Source organism: Penicillium cataractarum (assembly GCF_028827025.1).
Source record: "Penicillium cataractarum strain IBT 29864 chromosome Unknown utg000008l, whole genome shotgun sequence".
Lineage (NCBI taxonomy): Eukaryota > Fungi > Ascomycota > Eurotiomycetes > Eurotiales > Aspergillaceae > Penicillium > Penicillium cataractarum.
In genome coordinates, this window is record NW_026622744.1 from 346,874 (window position 1) to 367,353 (window position 20,480).

Genomic DNA, 20,480 nt, shown 5'->3' on the forward strand with positions numbered 1-20,480 from the left:
ACGTTGCCGATCGCACTTGACCCGCCGTACAAAACAACCATCGCAGGGGCTCGCCATGATTTTCGATGATTCTCGTCTCGATGATTCTTGGGGCTGTGGATAATGCACCTGGGAATTAGAGCGAGAATTAAATCATTTGACTCTGTTCGCTGCATCCCCCGCTTACCCACATTTCTTTTCGGTGGCGGTTCGACAAGTGCGGGGAAGAAAAGCGAGACAATCCAATTGAAATCGAAATACGAGTCGTCGCTTCAGTGCTACTGTTGTAGGCTAGTAGTCACGCGCAAATTGACGAGGTTCCAAGGAAGGAATCGTCAAGGGTTACAGTACGACGCACTGTGCACAGTCGGGCCACTCCGCTCTAGTTCGATCAGCCAGTCTTAGCGAAAATTCTAGCGAGTTCAACTTACGGGGGTTGGTCGTAGTGATACAGCAGTGATGGAAAGCGTTATAGATACCAGATATTTTTATATATGAATCGCTATTATCCATCACAGTAAAATGTAAAATATCCTTCAAGTTAGCAAGCAAGCCTTTGACCATGCATCGCTATTCCTTCCCACATACTCCGGTCGCTCATCCCGAGGCGATCATCGGTGCTGGCAAGTACCGATTTACTATTTTGACTGACGGCCTTCTTCGTTATGAATGGGCTGAAGATTACCAGTTCGAGGATCGGGCCTCAGTTCTTGCTATCAACCGCCGGCTTCCCGTGCCCGAATTTCGCGTCAAAGAAAACCAACAAAACCTTCAGATTCTCACTTCTCGATTCCACCTTACTTACGACAAGCAAGAATTTTCCCCAAATGGCCTCAGTGCTGTCATTAAGGGAAACTATGGGCCCCATGGTAGCGTCTGGCGCTATGGAACTTCGGCTTCAAATCTCGGCGGTACCACCCGTACCCTGGACGAGGCCGATGGCCGAGTTGCCCTAGATCATGGCGTTATTTCTAGACAGGGTTTTGCGACTTTGGATGACTCGAATTCAATGCTCTTTGATGATCGACAGTGGGTGACTACAAGGTTACCTGGAAATCGTGTGGATGGCTATCTTTTCGCTTACGGTCACGACTACCGACAAGCCGTCCAGGCGTTCTATCTTCTATCGGGGCCCCAACCACTCCTTCCACGATGGGCCCTAGGGAACTGGTGGAGTCGATATTATCCATACACTGCAGATGAATATCTATCACTGATGGATCGATTTCACAAAAGTGAGATCCCACTCTCAGTCGCCGTATTGGACATGGATTGGCATATTGTGCAGGACGAGCGTGTCAAGAAAGCCGGAGTGACAGGATGGACCGGTTACACCTGGAACAAAGAGCTCTTCCCTAATCCCAAATCATTTCTTGCGGAACTCCACGATCGGGGCCTACATGTTTCTCTGAATGACCATCCTGCGGACGGTGTGCAGAGCTATGAAGATCCTTACGAGGACATGGCCATTGCTCTCAACCACGATGTCTCCATGGGTGACCCTATCTCTTTCGATATCACAAATCAAGCCTTTTTGGATGCTTTCTTTGATGTGCTCCACCGGCGGTTTGAGAGGGAAGGATTGGATTTATGGTGGGTGGATTGGCAGCAAGGGACACATTCCCGTATCCCCGGCATCGATCCACTTTGGGTGCTCAATCATTACCACTTCCTAGATAGCGCTCTCAACGACAAGAGGCCCCTCACGTTTTCGCGGTATGCGGGCCCAGGCAGTCACCGGTATCCTATTGGGTTCTCTGGTGATACCGTGGTATCATGGGACTCTCTCAACTTCCAGCCGGAGTTTACAGCAACAGCGTCAAACATTGGGTTTGGGTGGTGGAGTCATGATATTGGTGGCCATTTTCACGGTGAAAAGAACGATGAAATGCTCATTCGATGGGTGCAATACGGCGCATTCTCCCCTATCTTGCGACTCCACTCATCGAACAATATTTTTAGTATCAAAGAACCCTGGAATCTGGACTCGCAATACGGGCAGATCATGACAGAGTATCTGCAGCTCCGTCATAGACTGCTTCCATATCTATACACGATGAATGTACGCGCTGCTGTTCAGGGGCTACCTCTTGTCCAGCCCATGTATTGGGGTTACCCGGAAAGCGAGGAGTCTTACAACGTACCAAATCAGTATCTCTTCGGCACAGATCTCATTGTGGTGCCAATTACTACTCCTCAAGATCCTAGATCTCGAAGATCTCAGGTCCTCGCCTGGCTTCCCCCTGGAAGGCATGTGGATATTTTTACAGGTGTGGTCTACGATGGAGACCGTCGTATTTGGCTGAATCGACGCCTGAAGGATTACCCAGTATTCGCTCCGGAAGGAGCGATCATTCCGCTCGACGGGGCATCAATTCTTACCAATGGCTGTGCAAATTCTCCCACAATCGAACTCCTGGTTGTTGTCGGGGCAGATGGCGTTTTCGAACTTGTGGAAGATGACGGAAAGGGACAATACACGGATCATATCGATTTCCGCCGAACGCGCATCTCTTTCAATCAACAGGCCGGTGAATTGCACATCTGGCCTACAAGTGGTGGTAACATTCCTGCACAAATCCGACAGTGGAGTGTTCGCTTCCTCGGATACGCATCATCGAAGGCGCTACAAGTTTGTTCTGGGGATAAAACGCGAGAAGTCAATGGCCAGTATATGGTCAACGGCCTTCTTGTGGACTTGGGATCTCACCCTGAAAGTGCGCACATTGTGGTGAAGTTGGAAAGCCATCCTTCTTTGATGATGAACCGCCCTGGGCCTCAAATTATCGAATTCTTGCGTGGCGCTCAAATCGAACTAGATCTGAAGGATTGCATTCGGAGGATTGTGGAACGTTCAGTGTCTAGGTTGTTGCAGATTGGAGACCTTCATGCTCTTGGCCTGGACAGCGTGCTGTTGAATCCAATTCTTGAATTTCTCTTAGCTGACTCCCGGCTTATAGTGACCGAAGACAACCAAGAGACTGGTTTCTTGGTAGTTGATATGTAACCCATATACTTAATGTTGAATGGGTCCATTATTAGTTGATCACTGCAGGTGCTTGAATTCAATTATAGGTATCACTGTGCATTATGTTGGCGTTTAATTAGTCTTCAGAATAACATGGTCTGCCCGGTCTTCGAGAAATATATTTCCTGGCAAAATTTGGCGGTCTCCTTCAATTGTAGGCACCCTAGCCTTTATTTTTGTTAATGTACAATCTAATCGAGGGTAAGAGAAATATTTCAGGGATCAGTTAGGTAGAAATCCAACGGTAGAAATGACTGGCCCAAGCCCCCTTTGTCCGATGCTGCGAGGATGGTCATAGAATGGATTTTCCTCATTCTCGTAGAGAAAATCATCTACCTGTTTCCCGTACAGCGCCGAGAATTGCCTCCCCCGTGGTAGCTACCTAGTGCATGATCTGGCACACTTCTTTCTAGGTCTAGTGTTTATTTGGTTATGTCCAAGTGTGGAACCACAAAACTAAATTGTTCCCCCGTCCCCCTTCTCCCCCAAAGCATATGGGGATGTTTCCCCCTACACATCAATTCTGAAACACACCTATATGTCTCAGCGACGGCTAATAATACAGGGCCAACCCCACGGCACAAACGTGAAGTGGTTCGTCCACTCCCATTCCTTGTTGGGATTCTTCAGCTCGAACTCAAAGTCACGAACCAGGGTTGTGGATAGCTTGGTAATTTCAAAGTGAGCAAGATTACGTCCCGGACACTGGTTATATCCTGCTCCCCACTACAAAGATGACAAAATATTAGTAAAATAACGAAGTCCAAGAGAGGAACAATTTGAATATGACAGTTTTGCAACATACGTGGATCAGGAAAGATTCCATCTTCTTTGTGTCACCCTCTAGCCAGCGATCAGGGTTAAAGGTGTTACAGTCCTCGCCGAACAGAGCAGGATTCCGGTGGTAAACCCAAGGGTTAACGCTCAGAATAATCTGTAATCAAAAATGAGTAATGATTCAGCTTGGAACAGTCGAAATACTGACGCCTTCAGGGAAGTATCTGCCAGCAATAGTCACTCCGCCCTTAGGGACAACACGGGGAAGAGGACTGGGAACAGCGCTGTGATACCTATAGACTTCTTTTATCTATTCAACAATTAGTAAGAGATCCCACTCCAGGAAGCTAAGCACATACACAAGCCTGCAGGTAAGGCAACTTAGCTGCCTCGCTATATTGCACAACATCCGAAAGCTCCCCACGAGCCTGCGCAGCATCGATCTCCTCACGCAACCGCTGCAAAACACTAGGGTGCTTGATAAGGAAATAGAAGAGCGACTGCATTGTAGAGCTAACCGTATCTGCCCCAGCTCCAACATTAGCAACAGCAGCACCGAAAATCTCACTCTCTGCCATGCGATCAGGATATTTAGCGCGCATGTCAAGCCACTGCTGCATCATATCCTTGCGCACCTCCGGATTCTCCTTCCGGGCACTGATAGCTGCGAGGCAGGTATCAAAGATATGCGACGAGGGCTGGATACCCAAGCGGCTTAGAAGGGGGTTACCCAGGGTTAGATTATGTAGCCAGGTATAGTGGCCCATGACGGCAACGTAAAGAGCGAGGGCTCTTGTGTTAGAAATAGCGTTACCGATATCAGTTCCTGTTTCGACGAAGCCGAAGGACTTGGAGAAAGTGACTTCGCCCAGGACATCGAATGCGTAGAAGTTGAACCATTTGTCGAATTCGAAGGGCTTGCCTGTCTTGGCGTGTTCATCCATGGCCTTTGTGAAGAGTTTAATCACATTGTTGACGAATGGTTCAGACTTGATGATGTTGGACAGAGCATAGCCCGATGCGACATTACGGTTCTTCTCAATGTGGCGTTTAGGATCTAGCTCCGACATCTGGTTGACATAGTGGTAGTCTGGTAGACTGAAGATCGAATACCATGGTCCCTGCAGGGAGGCTTAGTTAGTCATGTGGCTTTCTAGAATATTTCTGAGTGGCTTACCTTGGCAATATTGGCATGTAGGAGTTGCCTTACTGCATCTGGGTGCGAAACGCTGACTTCGTTGTCTCTAATACGAACAAAATAACCTACGTATGGGATTAGAATTTGGTATTTAATCATTGGTCGAAAAGAGATCCACAATTTCAACCATACCGTGTTTTTTGTGAAGTTGAATTGTCTCATCTTCAAGATGACCCTTCCACAGTTGGGCAACTACCCACAGACTGGAGAAGGAACCCCAGAACGGACCCGGGATGTCCCTGATCGGGGTCCAATAACGTCTGTAAACGACACGAGCCACAACTGTACCTATCAGAAACAAGCCCCATGCAAGCCGGGTATTCAGCGAAGTTATCGCCTCGGGTATCGGAAATAGGGCCATATTGAAATCCACCAAACCCGCAACAAAAAGATGAAGCACAAACAAAAAGGGGGTTGCGATGCTTTTGACGGCGTTCGAGTAAAAGTCTCCACTGGCGTGGGGAGAAAAATTAAATTGGAAACTGCCAGCATATGATAAGCCTAAATACGCATAAGCTTTGCATAGCTCCTATTATCCCCGACATAACTCAACGGAATAAAAAGCTTTTAGGCGGCGTACTCGGAGCGGCAATTCGCTTTTGTGCGCTATTCCGTCCTTGCATGACTCTATGCTCTAAACGTGAAGGTGAAGCAGCTAGCGATGTCTAGATCAAGGGAATTGTGGGGATTGGTGGGTCATTGAGATTTTCAAGCTTCGAGCAACAACCAAACATGTTCTTTCAACTATCGAAACTAATGCGGATATCGGATAGCAGATCCGTCTATTTGGTATTCACGATAGTAGTGTATAAGCGGAATAAGCGTAACCCGATGTGACTGTTGAATCGGACATCGTCTATTTCTCCACTAACACACGGTCTCGGGGGGCCATTCCACGTCCACTTTCTGACTAGTTCCATTTTGCGCCTAGCACCTCATTTAACTCACGGTTAAAGCTTTCCCTCCTGATTCAGGTGAACGGTTTGCCATCTCAGTATTCTCTTTTCCGTTTCAACCCCTATACGATGTCTTCACAGCAGTATTCCGAGGCCTACTTGGCCCAGAGTCGTGGGAAATCGGCTGAGATAGGCATGTACGTTGTAACGGCGTTATCAACACTTGTGGTTTTAGTCCGTTTATACGCGCGAGGGTTCCTGATCAGGGATCCGGGGTGGGATGATTATATTATTGTGGCATCACAAGTAAGACCCTCCCTAATTTTTATGCATAATTTCCGGAAAGGCTCACTTTTGGTATCTACTGTAGCTATTTGCTTGGGCTGATATGGTGTTATCGCTGATGACTGTTCGTTATGGTGCTGGCGAACACCTCATGGCCTTGGTGAGCAATCCGGCGAAGATGGTCAAGATGTATAAATGGCTTGTTGCTGCCCAGATGGTATACTTCGCGACTCTGTGGTTGTGTCGAGTGTCCGGTCTGGCATTTTTTGCTCGTTTGAACCCGATGCCACGGTTTAAGCTCTATATACGTTTGGCGTTCGCATTCGTGACTGCGGTATGGATTTCGCAGGTTCTTATTATTGGCCTCCAGTGCATTCCCCTTCAGGCATTATGGGACTCTAGCATAAAGGGCACATGCATGGGCTCAACGCAAGTGTTCCTCGCAACTTCGGTGATGACAATCATCTGCGACTCTCTTATTTTGGTCCTACCCATAAAGATTGTATGGAAACTACAAGTCAGTCTCGGAAGAAAAATAACCTTATTATTGATATTTTGCTTTGGTATCTTGTGAGTGACCTTGGTGACAATCCGTCTTTCCATCCTTGAATTTGACAATCTCAACTAACATATCTGTTTCTAGTGCGATTGTGTAGGTGGCCTACTTGGAAACCATTCCCCTCAACCACTAGCTAACCGATACAGTACATCAATCCTCCGCATGGTCGCCATGGTCGTCGCCCTTGATCACCCGAGCGACATTACTTGGTACTTCTCCGTCGTAATGGCCTGGAGTACCTCAGAAATCGCCGCTATGATTATCGCTCTTTCTCTGCCCGCATTAAGAGGGCTATTCGGCTTTTTCCAACAGAAACGTTCTACAAATCAGAGCAACTCTCGCGGTACGGGATCCATTGGGCTCACGTCCGTCCAGCAGTCCAAACGCCGCGTATACAGCGGCCCAAATGATCATCAGAACACGACCGGTGTTGATACACAGAGGAGCTCGAGCCAAGAGGCCCTTTGGGATATTAAGGATGGGCAGAACATTCGAATTATGGATACCGTCCATGTGGATGTCCATGATGTCTCACTTGAGCGGCATAACTAAAATTCATGACTGAATAGAATATATCCTCTATATATACTAACACTCGGGATTAGAGGTTTGAGACAACACATAAAATATGTATCTAGCCAGAATGTTAATGACTATACAATCTCTCTAACTATCTGGTGATCTAGTAAGTTCCTCGGACTCGCAAACAAGGCTTTCAGCATCAGCATGCCCAAATTCATAATCAAAGCTTTCTGCAACAGCATCTCCGGATTCGCAACTATGCTTATCTAGAGCGACTTTAGACTCTTAGCGTTATGGTTATCGCAGTGCATATTCGGTCTTTGAAGCTTCTTCTCTAATAAGTATTCATTCATCTAAGCCTCCTCCCTAGTCCACTTAGGACGATCTTAGAATTATATACTATAACCCGATTAGGTGGAACTGAGATAGCAATCTTAGTAATACCGCCTTTATACTACCTTCCGTTAAATAAATATCGATTATTGTGCCCTAAAAGCATGAAGGAGCTTAGATAATTTATCGAAGCTCTTACAATAAATCCCTAATAGGTCGAGAAGAAAGCGGAACTTTAATTATCTAGTCTATAAATAAATAGGTATACTATTAAAGCGCTCTGTAGTCGACTGTTAACCTCGGGTATATCTATAGATAATTACCTACTAGAACAAAAGGTATTAATTTTGCGAGGATACGACTATAGCGCACTAATAAATGAACGAAGATGGTAGGGTAATCTACTCCTTCATATTGCTAAATGCTAAAAACTTATATTTATGTCCCTATGTGTTGTCATGCTAGATACTGGACCTTCTATTAACACTGTCGACTGGATCATGTAGCATTATGTCAGTGACGCTACAGTAGGGAATCTCCGATAGCTTCGATATGGATGTATGTGGGTTAATCGTTGCAAATGCAAATTGCTATACTAAGGCCGGGGGTTTAAGAGCTAGGAGGTCTTCCTTTTCTATTGGTGTTTTCTATCCAGAAGCAGCTTCTTGACGCTGATCATTCAAGTTCTCTTGACCTCGACATCGATCTGATTCACCTCATAGGGCTACTAGTCCATACCCTCTCAACTTACCATTATAGTAGCTACAAGCCTGCCACGTAGGTCGCTGCTGTACCTAACAATAGGTTACTCATCTTAACGTGTTTTGACAATTACTCCATTTTCAATTCCAACAGTCCCATATCTCGCCGGATCTGATATGTTCTCGAAACTCATTACTGTATTACCTCAGATAGCATCTATCCTAACCAATAAGATTCTAATGGTCGGTTAACGGCTTTTGGAGTGTTGTTGAGGTATGGATCAACGAAATGGATCCCTTTCGTGGAATTCATCTGAAGGACCCGGTTCGAGTAGGTGTATATATCTCCACCGTGACAGCTATAGACGGGCGGGATACGGATATAGTTCGCCTACAGCTTACCGGAGGGTCGGCCATATCTAGGCTAGCATATAGCCCCTTTGTATTCCTAAACAAGTAAAGAATAAGTCTCTTTGTAGCAGATTCTACGTTCAAAAGTGCACCGAAGATAAAGCCCATGCATGAGGGTGAATAGGTGAGTGTTGGTTGACCAAGGCAGGCGGTGCGGGCGGGGAAGTGATTTGCGGAGACAACCGCCACCGATCAACCTCCGACCCTCCACGCCCTGGCCCTGCGCCGCTGTATTGACTCCTTGGCTTGCGATTTACTTTCCTTCGCATCCAGGCTGGTCCTGCTTAAGCCACCCTCAATTTGTCACTCCTTCGAAGACCCAAACTCGTCCTTTACGGCCTACATTCCCGCGTGAATGAGCTGTCAGCTCTGACAGATCTCACCCTCGTCGACGGGGACATCGAACAACCACGACGCGATATCCACCCACCGCGCAGCGTTGCTCTTGTGCAGCCTAGGAGAGACTGAGCTACATATGAGACAGCGAATATGTCTCTGCTCCACAATGAAGAGTATGTGAAGGCGGCCATCCTACCCCTCCCCTTTCCTTGACCCTGCGATCAATGGCAGACTAACCGAGGCCTAGCTTCACTATCTGGCAATTACGCTCGACCTACCTCTCAACGATCAAAGATGGGATCGGAGATCGCCTGATAAATGTTAACAACTCCGTCCTCAATACTCCAGGGTTCCGCGCCGCGGGCTGGTCCAGTGCATCGACAAACTCCCACGTGAAACGCACCCACTCCCCTCCGATCCCCACCACAGCAGCCGTCTCCTCGGAATACTATCGATTAGCCGTACGAGATGCGAATGCAGCGAGGAATGAACTCCACGGTCTCGGCCTGGAAGACGGCGAGGATGACGAGGGTGGTATGGTGACTGGCAAAAGTCATGTAGAGATTACAGGGCGACGAAATCACGGGCGAACTGGGAAGAAGAAGGGGAGGCGAGATCGCCATCCGGAGGTTCAGCGCCAGGTTGAGGAGGATGAGGATAGCAGCGATTTGAGTGATGATAGCGACGAAGAAGGGGAGAACATGCAAAGGTGGGTGAAGACGTTCCGTACAGTGTGTGGCCCGACCTGACGGAATACAGTCCTGTCGACCAGATCAAGTTCTCCAAGGTGCCCGTGCGCCGAGACCGAGCTGATTCCTCGCCCATCCGCTCAACTGAACCGCGTGAACGACCGGAAGTTATGATAACGTCACCATCGACTCAAAATGTGACGGGCCATTATCGGACAGGATCGCTCGGCACGACAATGCCGACTCAAGAGCAAAGGCCAAGACGAGACACTACCACAAGCAGTGATTTGTCTACAGACAACGAGATCGAAACGCACGGGTTTAGGCCAGGACAGGTTCAATTCTCCACCACAGATCAAGTGGTGGAGCGACCTCGAAGGCGACGTGAGAGAACAGGCAGTCGAGGAGCTGATAGTATCATGCTGGAAGACTTGCATGAGGAAGACGAAGACTCGGGCGCCGAGTCCGTTGGCTCTGCACTCTCCTCCGAATTCGACGCCACGGCCGGTTCTGGTTCGCTACTGTTAACAGGGGTTGGCATGACTGGTCCCTTGGATTCATCCTCACCAATGGCCTTAATGCACAAACTCCCCAGTGGAACCGGACCGAGTTCCAATGCTTCACCACGAAAGTCCAAAACTCCTGGCCCAGATTTCCAAGATCTCCCACCCCCAAGGCCTATCAGTATAGTCCAGCCTGTCAGCTTGTTGACAAAACAACTCAAGTCCCGTAAACGGGCACCGAGTAACCCAGTTGAGAAATTCATGGTTCTCAATGGGCGAGGTCTGGATGATCCACTCTATCTGAAGATCTACGTTCCCTTTTCATCTAATCCCGATGAGCCGATGGACTTACCAGTCATACGTGAATCTAAGCTTAGTTCGCATCCTGCTCCGATCACAGTGGCGGAAACGATTGGTCTTGCTCTTTGGAGATACTCTGAAGACTCGCGCCAGCCATCCATCGACCGCAAAAAGTTAATTGTGAATCGATGGGCTCTTCGCATGGTTGACGATGGCGAGGTTGAGTATGACTTCCCGGCGCTCACGCGAAATCTTCCTATGACGGACTTCACTTCAAACAACAACCAAGCAGCGAAGGCGCGAGGGCGCTCACGAGGGAAACCATATGACGAGTTTGCCTTGGTAGAGGCCTCTAAGGCTGAGTTTGAAGAGAACGAACGATCATACCCACAGTACAGCCAGGTCATCGAGCCTGACGAAGGCGAGGAAAAGCCAACCCTTGCTGCTCAAGCAGCTCTCCTCGTTCAGGCTGCTGCATCAAACAGGACGAACGTGGGCCGCGTGAATCCCATCTTGGGCCAGCCATTCTCATCTGCCCTGAATGACAACACATTGACCCCGGCAGATCGACCCGTTGTCCCAGTTTCTCATGCCATTCCTCGACATGGTGTCTCGAAGACTCTGAAAATCCGCTACATCAATCTGGAAGCTTCTGCCCATGTCATGACCCTGAACACGTCATCTGACAGCTACATAGCAGAGATTCTGGACTCTGTGTGCAAACGCTGGGGCCTGGACAAGGGGAATTATCTTCTCAAGGTCATGGGGTCGAATACCATGGCGCCATTGGACCGTACAGTCGAGGCGCTAGGGAACATCACAGAGCTTGACCTTGTCCGTCGTCGGTTCGGCGTGGGCCCTCTTGCCATGGGTGGATCGCCAGGCAGCTCGTCGCCGAATGCGCCCGTGATGGTAGACAGCAACAACCCGACAGCGGTTAAGAAGGGAAAGAAGAGTAACTTGCCTTCATCCTCACAGAAACAAGATCTCATCGGCGGATACTATCGCCGTTACCATGTCTTCCGCAAACAACCCATGTCATTCACCGCCACGAACCATCGCATCCTTACCTTTGACAACGATTACATGCACATCATGCCTGGTGACACCGGAAAGACAGCCTCCAATGCCAAGACACGCTCGATCAATTTCAATGAAGTGGTTGGCTCCAAAGTCAGTCGGCGCCACCCGAAGAGTTTCCGAGTCGTCGTTTTACGAGGTAACGATGCTACGGAACAGAAGCGGTACGACTTTGAAGCGCGTAACGCGTTGGAGGCTATTGAGATTGTTGATGAGATTAAGAAGAACATGGTGCAATACCGCACTTGATGTTCTGGTGAGATTTTCTAACCTAACCGATTGACCTTTTCCTGGGGTTGGTGCAATGGGACCACTATCTGGGATGGTGGTGGTGTTTAGTCTGGATTTGTATCTATTCCCTTTGCGATTGATAGGCGCATCTTGAATCCATATGGACGTCAACTTCAGAAGACTTTTTGCTGTACGCAGGTGTTCCTCCTAACAACATACGTAATCTCGATATTCTCGACGGTGAGAGCAGTAGACCTACTGGCCATCAAGCAGGAGCTGAGTGTAAACAAAGCGGTTCCTGTTAACCTTATTTGACTTGGCCTTTGCCCCACGCTCCTGGCCGATAAGATAGCAGATAAGATAGCCGATAAGCCCTGACTAAGTTGCGACGGCCTCACATCAACTTATTTTCATTTCACCTTCAACACCCTCTCAGCCTGTGGCACGCGATGGCGTAGCTCCTACACACAACACACCTTGAGGATGGCATCTAATCCTCCCGATGGGGACGCCTCAACGGCACCGCCCTGGGACGAATACACCCACCCCAATCGAAGCAAAGGAGGCCGCTTCCGCTTCAAAAGCAGCTCATCCCGAAGCACAAGACACCACGACCGCGACAAAGAGCACCACCACTCCTCTCAAGATGACCACAAGAAGCGCCGCAGCAGTCCCCACACTACCAAACACAAAGACGAAACCCGCCCCTCAAAACGCCGCCACAGACACCATCACTCCCGCGAACCAAACACCGATCCCACCCAACAACCCCCTCTCTCCCCAAGCGCCGCCTTCCGCGAATCCCTCTTCGACGCCCTAGGTGACGACGAAGGCGCCGCATACTGGGAAACCGTCTACGGCCAACCAATCCATAACTACGCCGTTCCCGAAGTGCCCAAGGGACCGGACGGGGAACTGGAACAAATGTCCGACGAGGAGTACGCCGCGTACGTCCGCTCACGAATGTGGGAACGTACACGCGAGGGAATGCTAGAAGAGCAGGAACGGCTTCGCGCGGAACGGAAGAAGTCGAGACAGCGGGAGAAAGAGAGTGGTCAGAAAGAGCGGGAGCGGTGGGCGTTTGAGAGGGCGATGGAGGAGAGTTTGAGGCGTGGAGCTGAGAGGAAGAGGAGGAAGAATTGGGAAGTGGTTTGGAGGGAGTATCTTGCTAGTTGGGAGGAGATTGGGAGGGTTGTTGAGAAGGGTGCTGGTGAGACGCAGACGGAGACGGAGTCTAAAGAGAGTTCCAGTCCACGACTTCGCAATTTGCTCTTTTGGCCTGTTGAGTCTGGGAAAAGACGGGATGTTAGTCCGGACTCGGTGGAGGAGTTTATGCGACATGCGCCAACGGAGGATTTACTGGCTACGTTGAAGATGGAGCGGGTGCGTTGGCATCCGGATAAGATTCAGCATCGGTATAGTGCGTTGGGCATTGAGGAGGAAGTTATGCGCAGCGTTACGGAAGTTTTTCAGATTGTGGATCGGATGTGGAGCGAGGAGAGAGCGCGAGCTTGAGCTTGACGTGTCTTGGTTGGGGCCAGGATATACCCGGATGGAGAGGTCATTGATGAGACCTGCTACGATTGCATTTGACTAGCGTTTGTACTATTAAGATCCATGATACCCTCTTGTTACAAATTCAGATATACCTAAATGGTTGTGATTGTCGCTCTGCCGTCTAGATATAGCAGGAAGGGAACCAGATATTCTACTACCAGAGAGTCTCAAGTGCGAAGAACGAATGAAATGGTAGTGGCCCACATACATTACTATGATCCAGTCCCTTTTGAAACCCGAGAAATAGGCTATTGCAAGTCTGCAAAATAGCGGTCCCGAGACCTTGAACAATGGAGCCTCGTTGCATATTCCATGCAAGACTCGCCGAGTGTTATAATAAAACGCAACTAGTCGAGTCCAATCCGAGATAGATTCCCACCGAAATGCAAGTAACGAACTAATCATGACTGGATTCATTTCAAGATAGAACAGAGAAACTGCCTCAACGCAAAGTAACCACGAAAAAGAAACATCAAAGGCTATGCAAGACCCAATCGTTCGACAGCCAAGAAAACAACAGATAGGGGAGATAGAGAGAGAAAATAAGTAACAGGCACAAGTATTTGTCCTTTTTTCTTTTTTGTCGATTTGGTTTGTTTTGATATGCACTCGTTCAACAAAATACTCCTTAGAACCGCGAAGCCCGAGCCTTCGTCCGGTAAATTGTCCAGCCGAAGTAACCACCGACGCAGGCACCGAGGAAAAGGACGATCTTGAAGAAGAACCAAGACCAGCTGCCGGACTCCTTCTGGCTGGAGCGGCTGCTGCCGCTGCCACCACGGCCACGGCTCTTAGGACCGTCGGAGTCCTTGCTACCAGCGTTGCGGTTCAGGGCGTACAGGTTCTCCGCCTTGAGAGAGACGATGTCGTGGTTATCGCTCAGCTCACCAGTCTCGGCGGAGAGACCCAGGTAAGCGACGGATGGAATGGCAATGTTAGCATCCTCGGCGTTGAGGGTGAAGCAGTTAGTCCAGGTATCCTCAGTCTTGTACTGCAGGTCCAAAGTCAGGGACTTGTCCTGGAAGTAGGTAAGGCGGAGCTTGGTGGGGACGGGAGCGTTGCGGAGACCACGAGCCGAGCAGCCAGCCAGTTCGTTGGCTTTGCCGTCGTGAGCCTGGTCGTAGCTGGTCGAGCCATCGCCCATCATGGCCATGACGTAGGGGAAGGAGACGCCGGGACGGTTGTTCTTGTATGTGTCGACGAAGATACCGAGACCTTCGAAGCGGTCGGTTGAGCCGAAGACGGGGCCTTGAGTGGCGCGCTGCTTGGTGAGCCAGAGGGCGAAGCCATCGCCGTGGAGGTTGCCGTTGCCGTGGACCTCGAATTCAAGTTCAATCTGGAGAGGACAGTGAGCTTTGACATTGCGTTGGCGAGTGTTGGAGAATGGCTGGTAGGTCTCACCTCCCAATTGGTTGCGGTCAGAGGCACTCGAGAGAAGATCCATCCTTGCTGCGACGGGCGGTCTGCGGTCAGACGAATATACCTAGAGCATGTTGATTAGTCGCAAAGAGCAAGAAATATTCCCACGGCATAGGTAAACACCTACTTGTCAGCGCGAATCACGGTATCTCCTCCGAAGTCGAACCAGCGGCTTTGGAAGTCCGAATCAAGGTATGGCTATCCAGCTTGTCAACAAGGTCGAATTCCCCCACATTTTTCGGAGCTTGCTAAACACAGCATATCCAAGCTCACAAAGCTCGAGGGATCTCATACCGGCGCAAGGCTGTGGGTTCGGAGCTGGAAAACATAGAAATATTAGTACCTCGGTGGCGCAAGCGCATAGACAAACAGCAACCTACCGGGATGCTTTTAATGTTGGGGTCGTCGCCTGCATAGCCATTGACGGGGACGGAGGCCAAGCCGGCCAGGCACAGCAGAGAAGACAAGCTCGGGAAACGCATTGTGTTGAATTAAGGGCCCAATGGAGGGCAGCTCAAGGAGCGAACGGGGGTGGGAGGGGGGGGGGAAGGGTCTCTCGAAGGGGAGTAGGTGAACGGTGTCGCCAGGACCCCGGAGTACCCACGGTAGAGTAAAGGAAGTAAATAGTAAAAAGCAGAAGGAGAGAAGGGCAAAAAGTTGACGAGAAAGAGAGAGTGGCAGTCGAAAGTTCTCAACAAGGAGAGAAGAGGAGGAAGTGGGTAATTGAAGGTATAAAGTGTACTTGTCTCTCTTGTGATGCTTCCTACTGTAAGGTGTCCACTATTTGGCCCATGTGGCGCAGGCCTTTTGCCCGCACCAGCCACTCAAAGCTCGGCCTCTCAGATTTCCGCGAATCTCTCTTGACCATCTTTCTTTCCCCATTCATACCTTTCACACATCTCCACAACTCCATCCATCATGTCTTTCCTTGGTTCCAGCGCTCCCAAGTCCAACGAGGACATCAAGACTGCCCTCCTGCAGCAGGTTCAGCAGGAGGCGGCCATGAACAATGCCCGCGCTCTCATCGGAGTACGTCACCGTTTCTGCCCTTGAGCTCTTCCCTTCGCCCTATGCATATGCTAACACCTTCGGAACTAGAAAATCAACGAGAACTGCTTCGACGCCTGTGTCCCCGCCCCCGGCTCTTCCCTCTCCTCCAAGGAGAACGCCTGCATGTCCAGCTGCATGGACAAGTACATCAACATGTGGAACGTCGTCAGCCGCAGCTACATGCACCGCATGAATGAGGAGAGGAAGAAGATGGGCGGTGATGTCGCCGGTCTGTCTCTGTAAGAGACGAGGCAAAATCGAATTTCACCAACTCCACATTTCCATCCCATCGAGACGTAACGTCAACTACGGCAAAAGACGGAAATGACGATGATCCAATGAAGGGATCCGTGTACGAATAAGAAACGGCCAAAGAGCCCGTGTACATTATGGGCAAAAGATCTTTGGGTTCGGGATATAGAGGAATTAAGGACCAATCCCCCTTGTATATCGAGACAAAATTCAAGAAGACCAAAAAAAATTCAAAAAAGCCAATTCCAACAATCACTAAAAGAGATAACCACCCCCCCCTAGACCCCAAAGCGATTCCACAGAGAAACATTGAAGAAACAAAACTTCGAGTCCAATTGCTATAAATGAGATCGGTAAGGGTTTCCATAGATATAAGATCACTCCGGTTTTTCACGGCGACTCCAACGGGCGCCCCAGTGCGAATTCCAAATCTCGCGCCCTTGCGCGAGCCTTTCATCTCGTCATAAATCATACAAGCACTCTTAGAAATCGGGGAAGAGATGGCCGTAGCTGAGACCGTGTCAGTAGAGTCATTGATGGATACTTCAGGGGGAAAGACAAAACGTACGCATCTTCACCCTCAATGCCGTAGTGCTCTGTCTCTTCGGGATATTTATCGTATTGGCTTGCATCACCTTGGCCACCTCGAATGGGCGGGATATAGGGTGCATCGATATCTTTACGAGCCAGTCGGTCCCAAGTGACCTCGGCAAACCACGCATGGTTCTTGACATCCTCAGGGCCCCCGTGCAGGTTACCCAGACGCTTGGTCAAATCGGCAGTAATCAACCGTGACAGCAGGTCGACGGCGTCGTCGTGCAGGTACGGCGGATACTTGACCTTGCCGCGCAAGATATTCTCGTAGATCTTCACTGGGGACCCGCTATCCCAGAATGGAGTGAATCCACACAACATCTCGAAGATAAGAATTCCCAATGACCACCTAGTGACCAAGAGTTAGATAAGGCATGTGAGAATAGATTAAGGGGGACACAGCCGAGGGCAAACATACCAGTCGACGGATTTGTTATAACCCTTGGAGGAGACTACCTCGGGGGCTAGATAGTCGGGAGTACCGCACAGCGTCCAGGTAATATCGGGCACATCTTTCGCGAAGCCAAAGTCGGTAATCTTCAAATGACCATGACGGTCCAGCAAGAGATTCTCCGGCTTCAGGTCACGATAGATGATTTGATGGGAGTGCAAGTACTCCAAAGCCAGCGTGACTTCCGCCGCATAGAATTTAGCAACTGGATTGGGGAATCGCTGTAGGAAGAGAGAGAGGAAAACGTAAATGTTAGCGATATGATTGGCGTGCGGGGAGTGGGAAGACCAAGAGGTGGGAGGGATCGCGATGGCAAGGAAGCGGGGGCGGACAATCAAGGGCGAAGAGAGCCACTACTCACTTGTGATTTCCGCAGCAAACTGAATAGCTCACCACCCTCGACAAAGTCCATCACCATGTACAGGTTTCGCGAGTCCTGCCAGGTTCCCCAGAGGGTGACCAGGAACGGATGCCGGACACGGTTGAGCATTCGGCGCTCGTCGTTGGTGTGCTCGATCTGTTTCATCTTGACCACCTGGGCCTTCTTGAGCACTTTCATCGCATAGAAGCGATGATTGTGTTTAGATTGTACGAGATGAACCCGACCGAAGCTACCGGTACCGAGAGTACGCTGCAGCAGGAAGTCCTCTTGAGAGTACTTGCCCTTGGTCGTGCGCTCTTGTTTCAGCGGCTGCTGCTGGTGGGCCTGCTGGGCGTGAGCTTGCCCAGCATTTGAATGATGGGCAGAGCCGTGGGCCTCAGAGGCATTGGCCGGGGTATTTATGAGGTTGTTAATGCTGGCGGCATTGTTGGACTGCTGCGGAGGTTCTTGTGAGCTCCCGGCGGGTTGCATGGAGGCGCCTTCGGAGGAATCGTGGGAGTGGGAATCGGGGACAGTAGAGTGGTTGGGTTCGGAGGATACAGGCAGCTCCGACGCGAGGGTTTGAGAATCCTTCGTTCGCCGCTTCTTCAAGAGACCTCCTAAGCTCGGCATGGAGGACAGCGAGGGAGAGAGAGGGCGAGGGCCATAGAAAGAGAAGATGGACGGGCTGGGGGGTGGTGGTGGTGGAAAGAAGGTGGGGAGGGGCGGCCAGAATGACGCATTGATCTTTCTGCTGGTGGTGGACCATTCATTACTCGAGTCTTATTCTTATCATTTCATTCCTTTCTATGGAATTATATACTATCATTAATACGATACTTCTACTACTTGATTCCCTCGAGTCTTATCTCCTTTCGTGTTCCTCAAATCAATAGTGGGCGCATTATTGTGATCAACGTGCGTGTGTGGCTGCGCAATTATAGCTTCCTTTGTCTGGGGGAGTTAAATTAACTGCATACTTTCTACCCGTCTAGTCGATTTCATCCTACATAGCCCGTGCTCTTAATCTCCCCTCACTATCCATCGTAACATAAGCAATAATGAGCTTCCCACTCTCCCATTGAAACGGAGAAACCGGATGACGCCGATGACGTTACTAAGTGGTGTCGACCACCCCGGCCTGCTGCGACTCTGCGAGGGTGCCATCCCGTTCCTCCCGAGCCTCAATGGCTTCGCATTTGGGGTGGCAGAGTTTAGAAGAAAAAAGTCTGCGGTCATTTAGGGTTTTGGAGACGAATAATCGACTCGCTCATCACTTTTGGTCCGATTGGAGTCGCCCGAGTCCGATTATGAAACTTACCAGCCCTAAAGTTCAGGCATCCACGGCCAATACCCTGGATTATGTATGCCTGATGGCTTAGGTGTCAATGTAACTCTTATCGCCGCCTCCAATTTGTCCGATGACACAAGCAACTGAAAAGGTGGAACGAACCGACAACAGGGACCAAAAAATACTAAACTCTCCCCCCTTCGACCTCCCTCCAAAACATGGCGCTCGTAGCCTATTCCGACTCCGAGGCCTCTGACACCGAGCCAGATACCACCCCCGCACCTCCCGTCGAGAAATCCAAGAAACCCGATGCAAGCACCGGCTTCCAAGTCGATCGCGGCAACCCGCGCAAGATTCGCGTCGCTCTGCCGGAGCTGAAACCCGAAGGTCCTACAGACGCAGATGGTGATGATGGACCCGCGCGCAAGAAGGCCAGGCTGGGAGGAGGTTCGGGAGGTGCATTCTCGGGCTTCAACTCGTTCCTGCCCGCGCCCAAGCGGGTGGCTGAGAAGAAAGTACCGATAGCATCCACGCGCAAGATATTCAGTTTAAAGACTGGTGCTGAGCCTGGGTTTGACCGCTCCGCAGATGCGGAGATGAGGAATAGTCGGGCACTTGAGGATGACACTAGTACGGGCGATGGGATCAGTCCTGTCGCTGGCAGCTCGGAGAGTACATCAGACCTGCCAATGAAGAAGACAGAGGCTGGAGAAGTCAAGCTCCAAGGAAACCCTATGATGTTCCGGCCACTATCTGTCGCACGAAATCAAAAGAAGAAAAAGACGACCACCAAGGTCGCGTCTCAGCCCACACCTTCGGCACCAGCTCCTGCAGCGGCAAAGCCAGTAGAAGCTGTGGCAGAACAATCGACAGCACCAGCTCCTGCTCTCGCGCCACCCAAACCAAAATTCAGCCTATTCTCGCTATTATCCGATGACACAGCTGCGACAGAGACGGCTTCGACGACCACGGGAACCTACGAGCCTTTGGTTTACAACACCGGTACCGAGGCTGCGGCAACGGACCCAGCGCTGGTACCAGAGTCCATGCCTACCGACGCAGCATACTATCCAACCAATGCTTCCGTATCGTCCTCCCTGGACACAATCGCCAATGACCTCAACCTATCCAAATCCGAACGCCGGCAACTCTTCGGCCGCAATGCCCCCTCAGCCGACTCCCGCATCCTCACATTCAACACGGATAAAGAGTATGCCTCGAACCAAGCTATCAGCGAGGCCGAACTCGCTGCTACACAGCACAATCCCGTCCGTGCTATCGCTCCTGGCAAGCATACCTTGCAGCAGCTGGTCAATGCCGCGAGCAGTCAGAAGGATGCTCTGGAGGAGAGCTTTGCCACTGGAAGGAGGAACAAGAAGGAAGCTGGTTCCAAGTATGGATGGTAGTGGTAGATTTAGCATACTACAGCCTGTATTTTTATTCTTTGCCCTTTGCAAAGCATTGCACTACATTATTCTCGAGATACCAATACCAATACCAATATGATCCTATCAGTTACATATCACTATATCCAAAAGCCTACTACAATATCGGAAGGAACCATTTTCACAAACAGTAATTCACGTTCATGTACAAACTGGATCTAGAAAATCTATCATATACATCAAAAAGCCCAAAACGCCTTGTCCCTAAATACAGAAATAACGCCCAATA

General features: G+C 50.0%; 9 protein-coding genes across 9 annotated transcripts; 6 read left to right on the forward strand and 3 right to left on the reverse strand.

The window, feature by feature from the left end:
• Nucleotides 1–541: 541 nt before the first annotated feature.
• On the forward strand, nt 542–2,986 carry N7496_009239 (glycoside hydrolase family 31 protein; the record flags this gene model as incomplete). Its single annotated transcript, XM_056702153.1, has 1 exon — nt 542–2,986. One exon carries the CDS (start codon nt 542–544, stop codon nt 2,984–2,986), a length of 2,445 nt encoding a protein of 814 aa, XP_056551153.1.
• Nucleotides 2,987–3,550: 564 nt separating this feature from the next.
• On the reverse strand, nt 3,551–5,433 carry N7496_009240 (cytochrome P450; the record flags this gene model as incomplete). The annotated part of the gene is made up of 6 exons (XM_056702154.1): nt 3,551–3,733; nt 3,813–3,941; nt 3,993–4,094; nt 4,144–4,905; nt 4,962–5,047; nt 5,115–5,433. Coding segments are annotated over 6 exons (1,581 nt in total), but the record flags the coding sequence as incomplete, so codon positions are not given.
• Nucleotides 5,434–6,007: 574 nt separating this feature from the next.
• Nucleotides 6,008–7,274, forward strand: N7496_009241 (uncharacterized protein; the record flags this gene model as incomplete). The annotated part of the gene is made up of 4 exons (XM_056702155.1): nt 6,008–6,184; nt 6,249–6,733; nt 6,807–6,815; nt 6,869–7,274. 4 exons carry the CDS (start codon nt 6,008–6,010, stop codon nt 7,272–7,274), a joined length of 1,077 nt encoding a protein of 358 aa, XP_056551155.1.
• A 1,904-nt stretch (nt 7,275–9,178) lies between these two features.
• On the forward strand, nt 9,179–11,849 carry N7496_009242 (Sin1 family protein; the record flags this gene model as incomplete). The annotated part of the gene is made up of 3 exons (XM_056702156.1): nt 9,179–9,201; nt 9,276–9,737; nt 9,788–11,849. The coding sequence occupies 3 exons, from the start codon at nt 9,179–9,181 to the stop codon at nt 11,847–11,849; spliced, it is 2,547 nt and encodes an 848-aa protein (XP_056551156.1).
• A 465-nt stretch (nt 11,850–12,314) lies between these two features.
• Nucleotides 12,315–13,346, forward strand: N7496_009243 (uncharacterized protein; the record flags this gene model as incomplete). Its single annotated transcript, XM_056702157.1, has 1 exon — nt 12,315–13,346. The coding sequence occupies one exon, from the start codon at nt 12,315–12,317 to the stop codon at nt 13,344–13,346; it is 1,032 nt and encodes a 343-aa protein (XP_056551157.1).
• A 670-nt stretch (nt 13,347–14,016) lies between these two features.
• Nucleotides 14,017–15,289, reverse strand: N7496_009244 (legume-like lectin family protein; the record flags this gene model as incomplete). The annotated part of the gene is made up of 5 exons (XM_056702158.1): nt 14,017–14,724; nt 14,790–14,871; nt 14,935–15,005; nt 15,102–15,125; nt 15,188–15,289. The coding sequence occupies 5 exons, from the start codon at nt 15,287–15,289 to the stop codon at nt 14,017–14,019; spliced, it is 987 nt and encodes a 328-aa protein (XP_056551158.1).
• A 436-nt stretch (nt 15,290–15,725) lies between these two features.
• On the forward strand, nt 15,726–16,100 carry tim13 (protein translocase subunit TIM13; the record flags this gene model as incomplete). The annotated part of the gene is made up of 2 exons (XM_056702159.1): nt 15,726–15,836; nt 15,906–16,100. 2 exons carry the CDS (start codon nt 15,726–15,728, stop codon nt 16,098–16,100), a joined length of 306 nt encoding a protein of 101 aa, XP_056551159.1.
• Nucleotides 16,101–16,591: 491 nt separating this feature from the next.
• pkaC (cAMP-dependent protein kinase catalytic subunit pkaC) lies at nt 16,592–18,148 on the reverse strand (the record flags this gene model as incomplete). Its single annotated transcript, XM_056702160.1, has 4 exons — nt 16,592–16,619; nt 16,678–17,052; nt 17,122–17,375; nt 17,516–18,148. The coding sequence occupies 4 exons, from the start codon at nt 18,146–18,148 to the stop codon at nt 16,592–16,594; spliced, it is 1,290 nt and encodes a 429-aa protein (XP_056551160.1).
• Nucleotides 18,149–19,024: 876 nt separating this feature from the next.
• N7496_009247 (PRCC domain-containing protein) lies at nt 19,025–20,212 on the forward strand (the record flags this gene model as incomplete). The annotated part of the gene is made up of 1 exon (XM_056702161.1): nt 19,025–20,212. The coding sequence occupies one exon, from the start codon at nt 19,025–19,027 to the stop codon at nt 20,210–20,212; it is 1,188 nt and encodes a 395-aa protein (XP_056551161.1).
• Between the last annotated feature and the right edge of the window lie 268 nt (nt 20,213–20,480).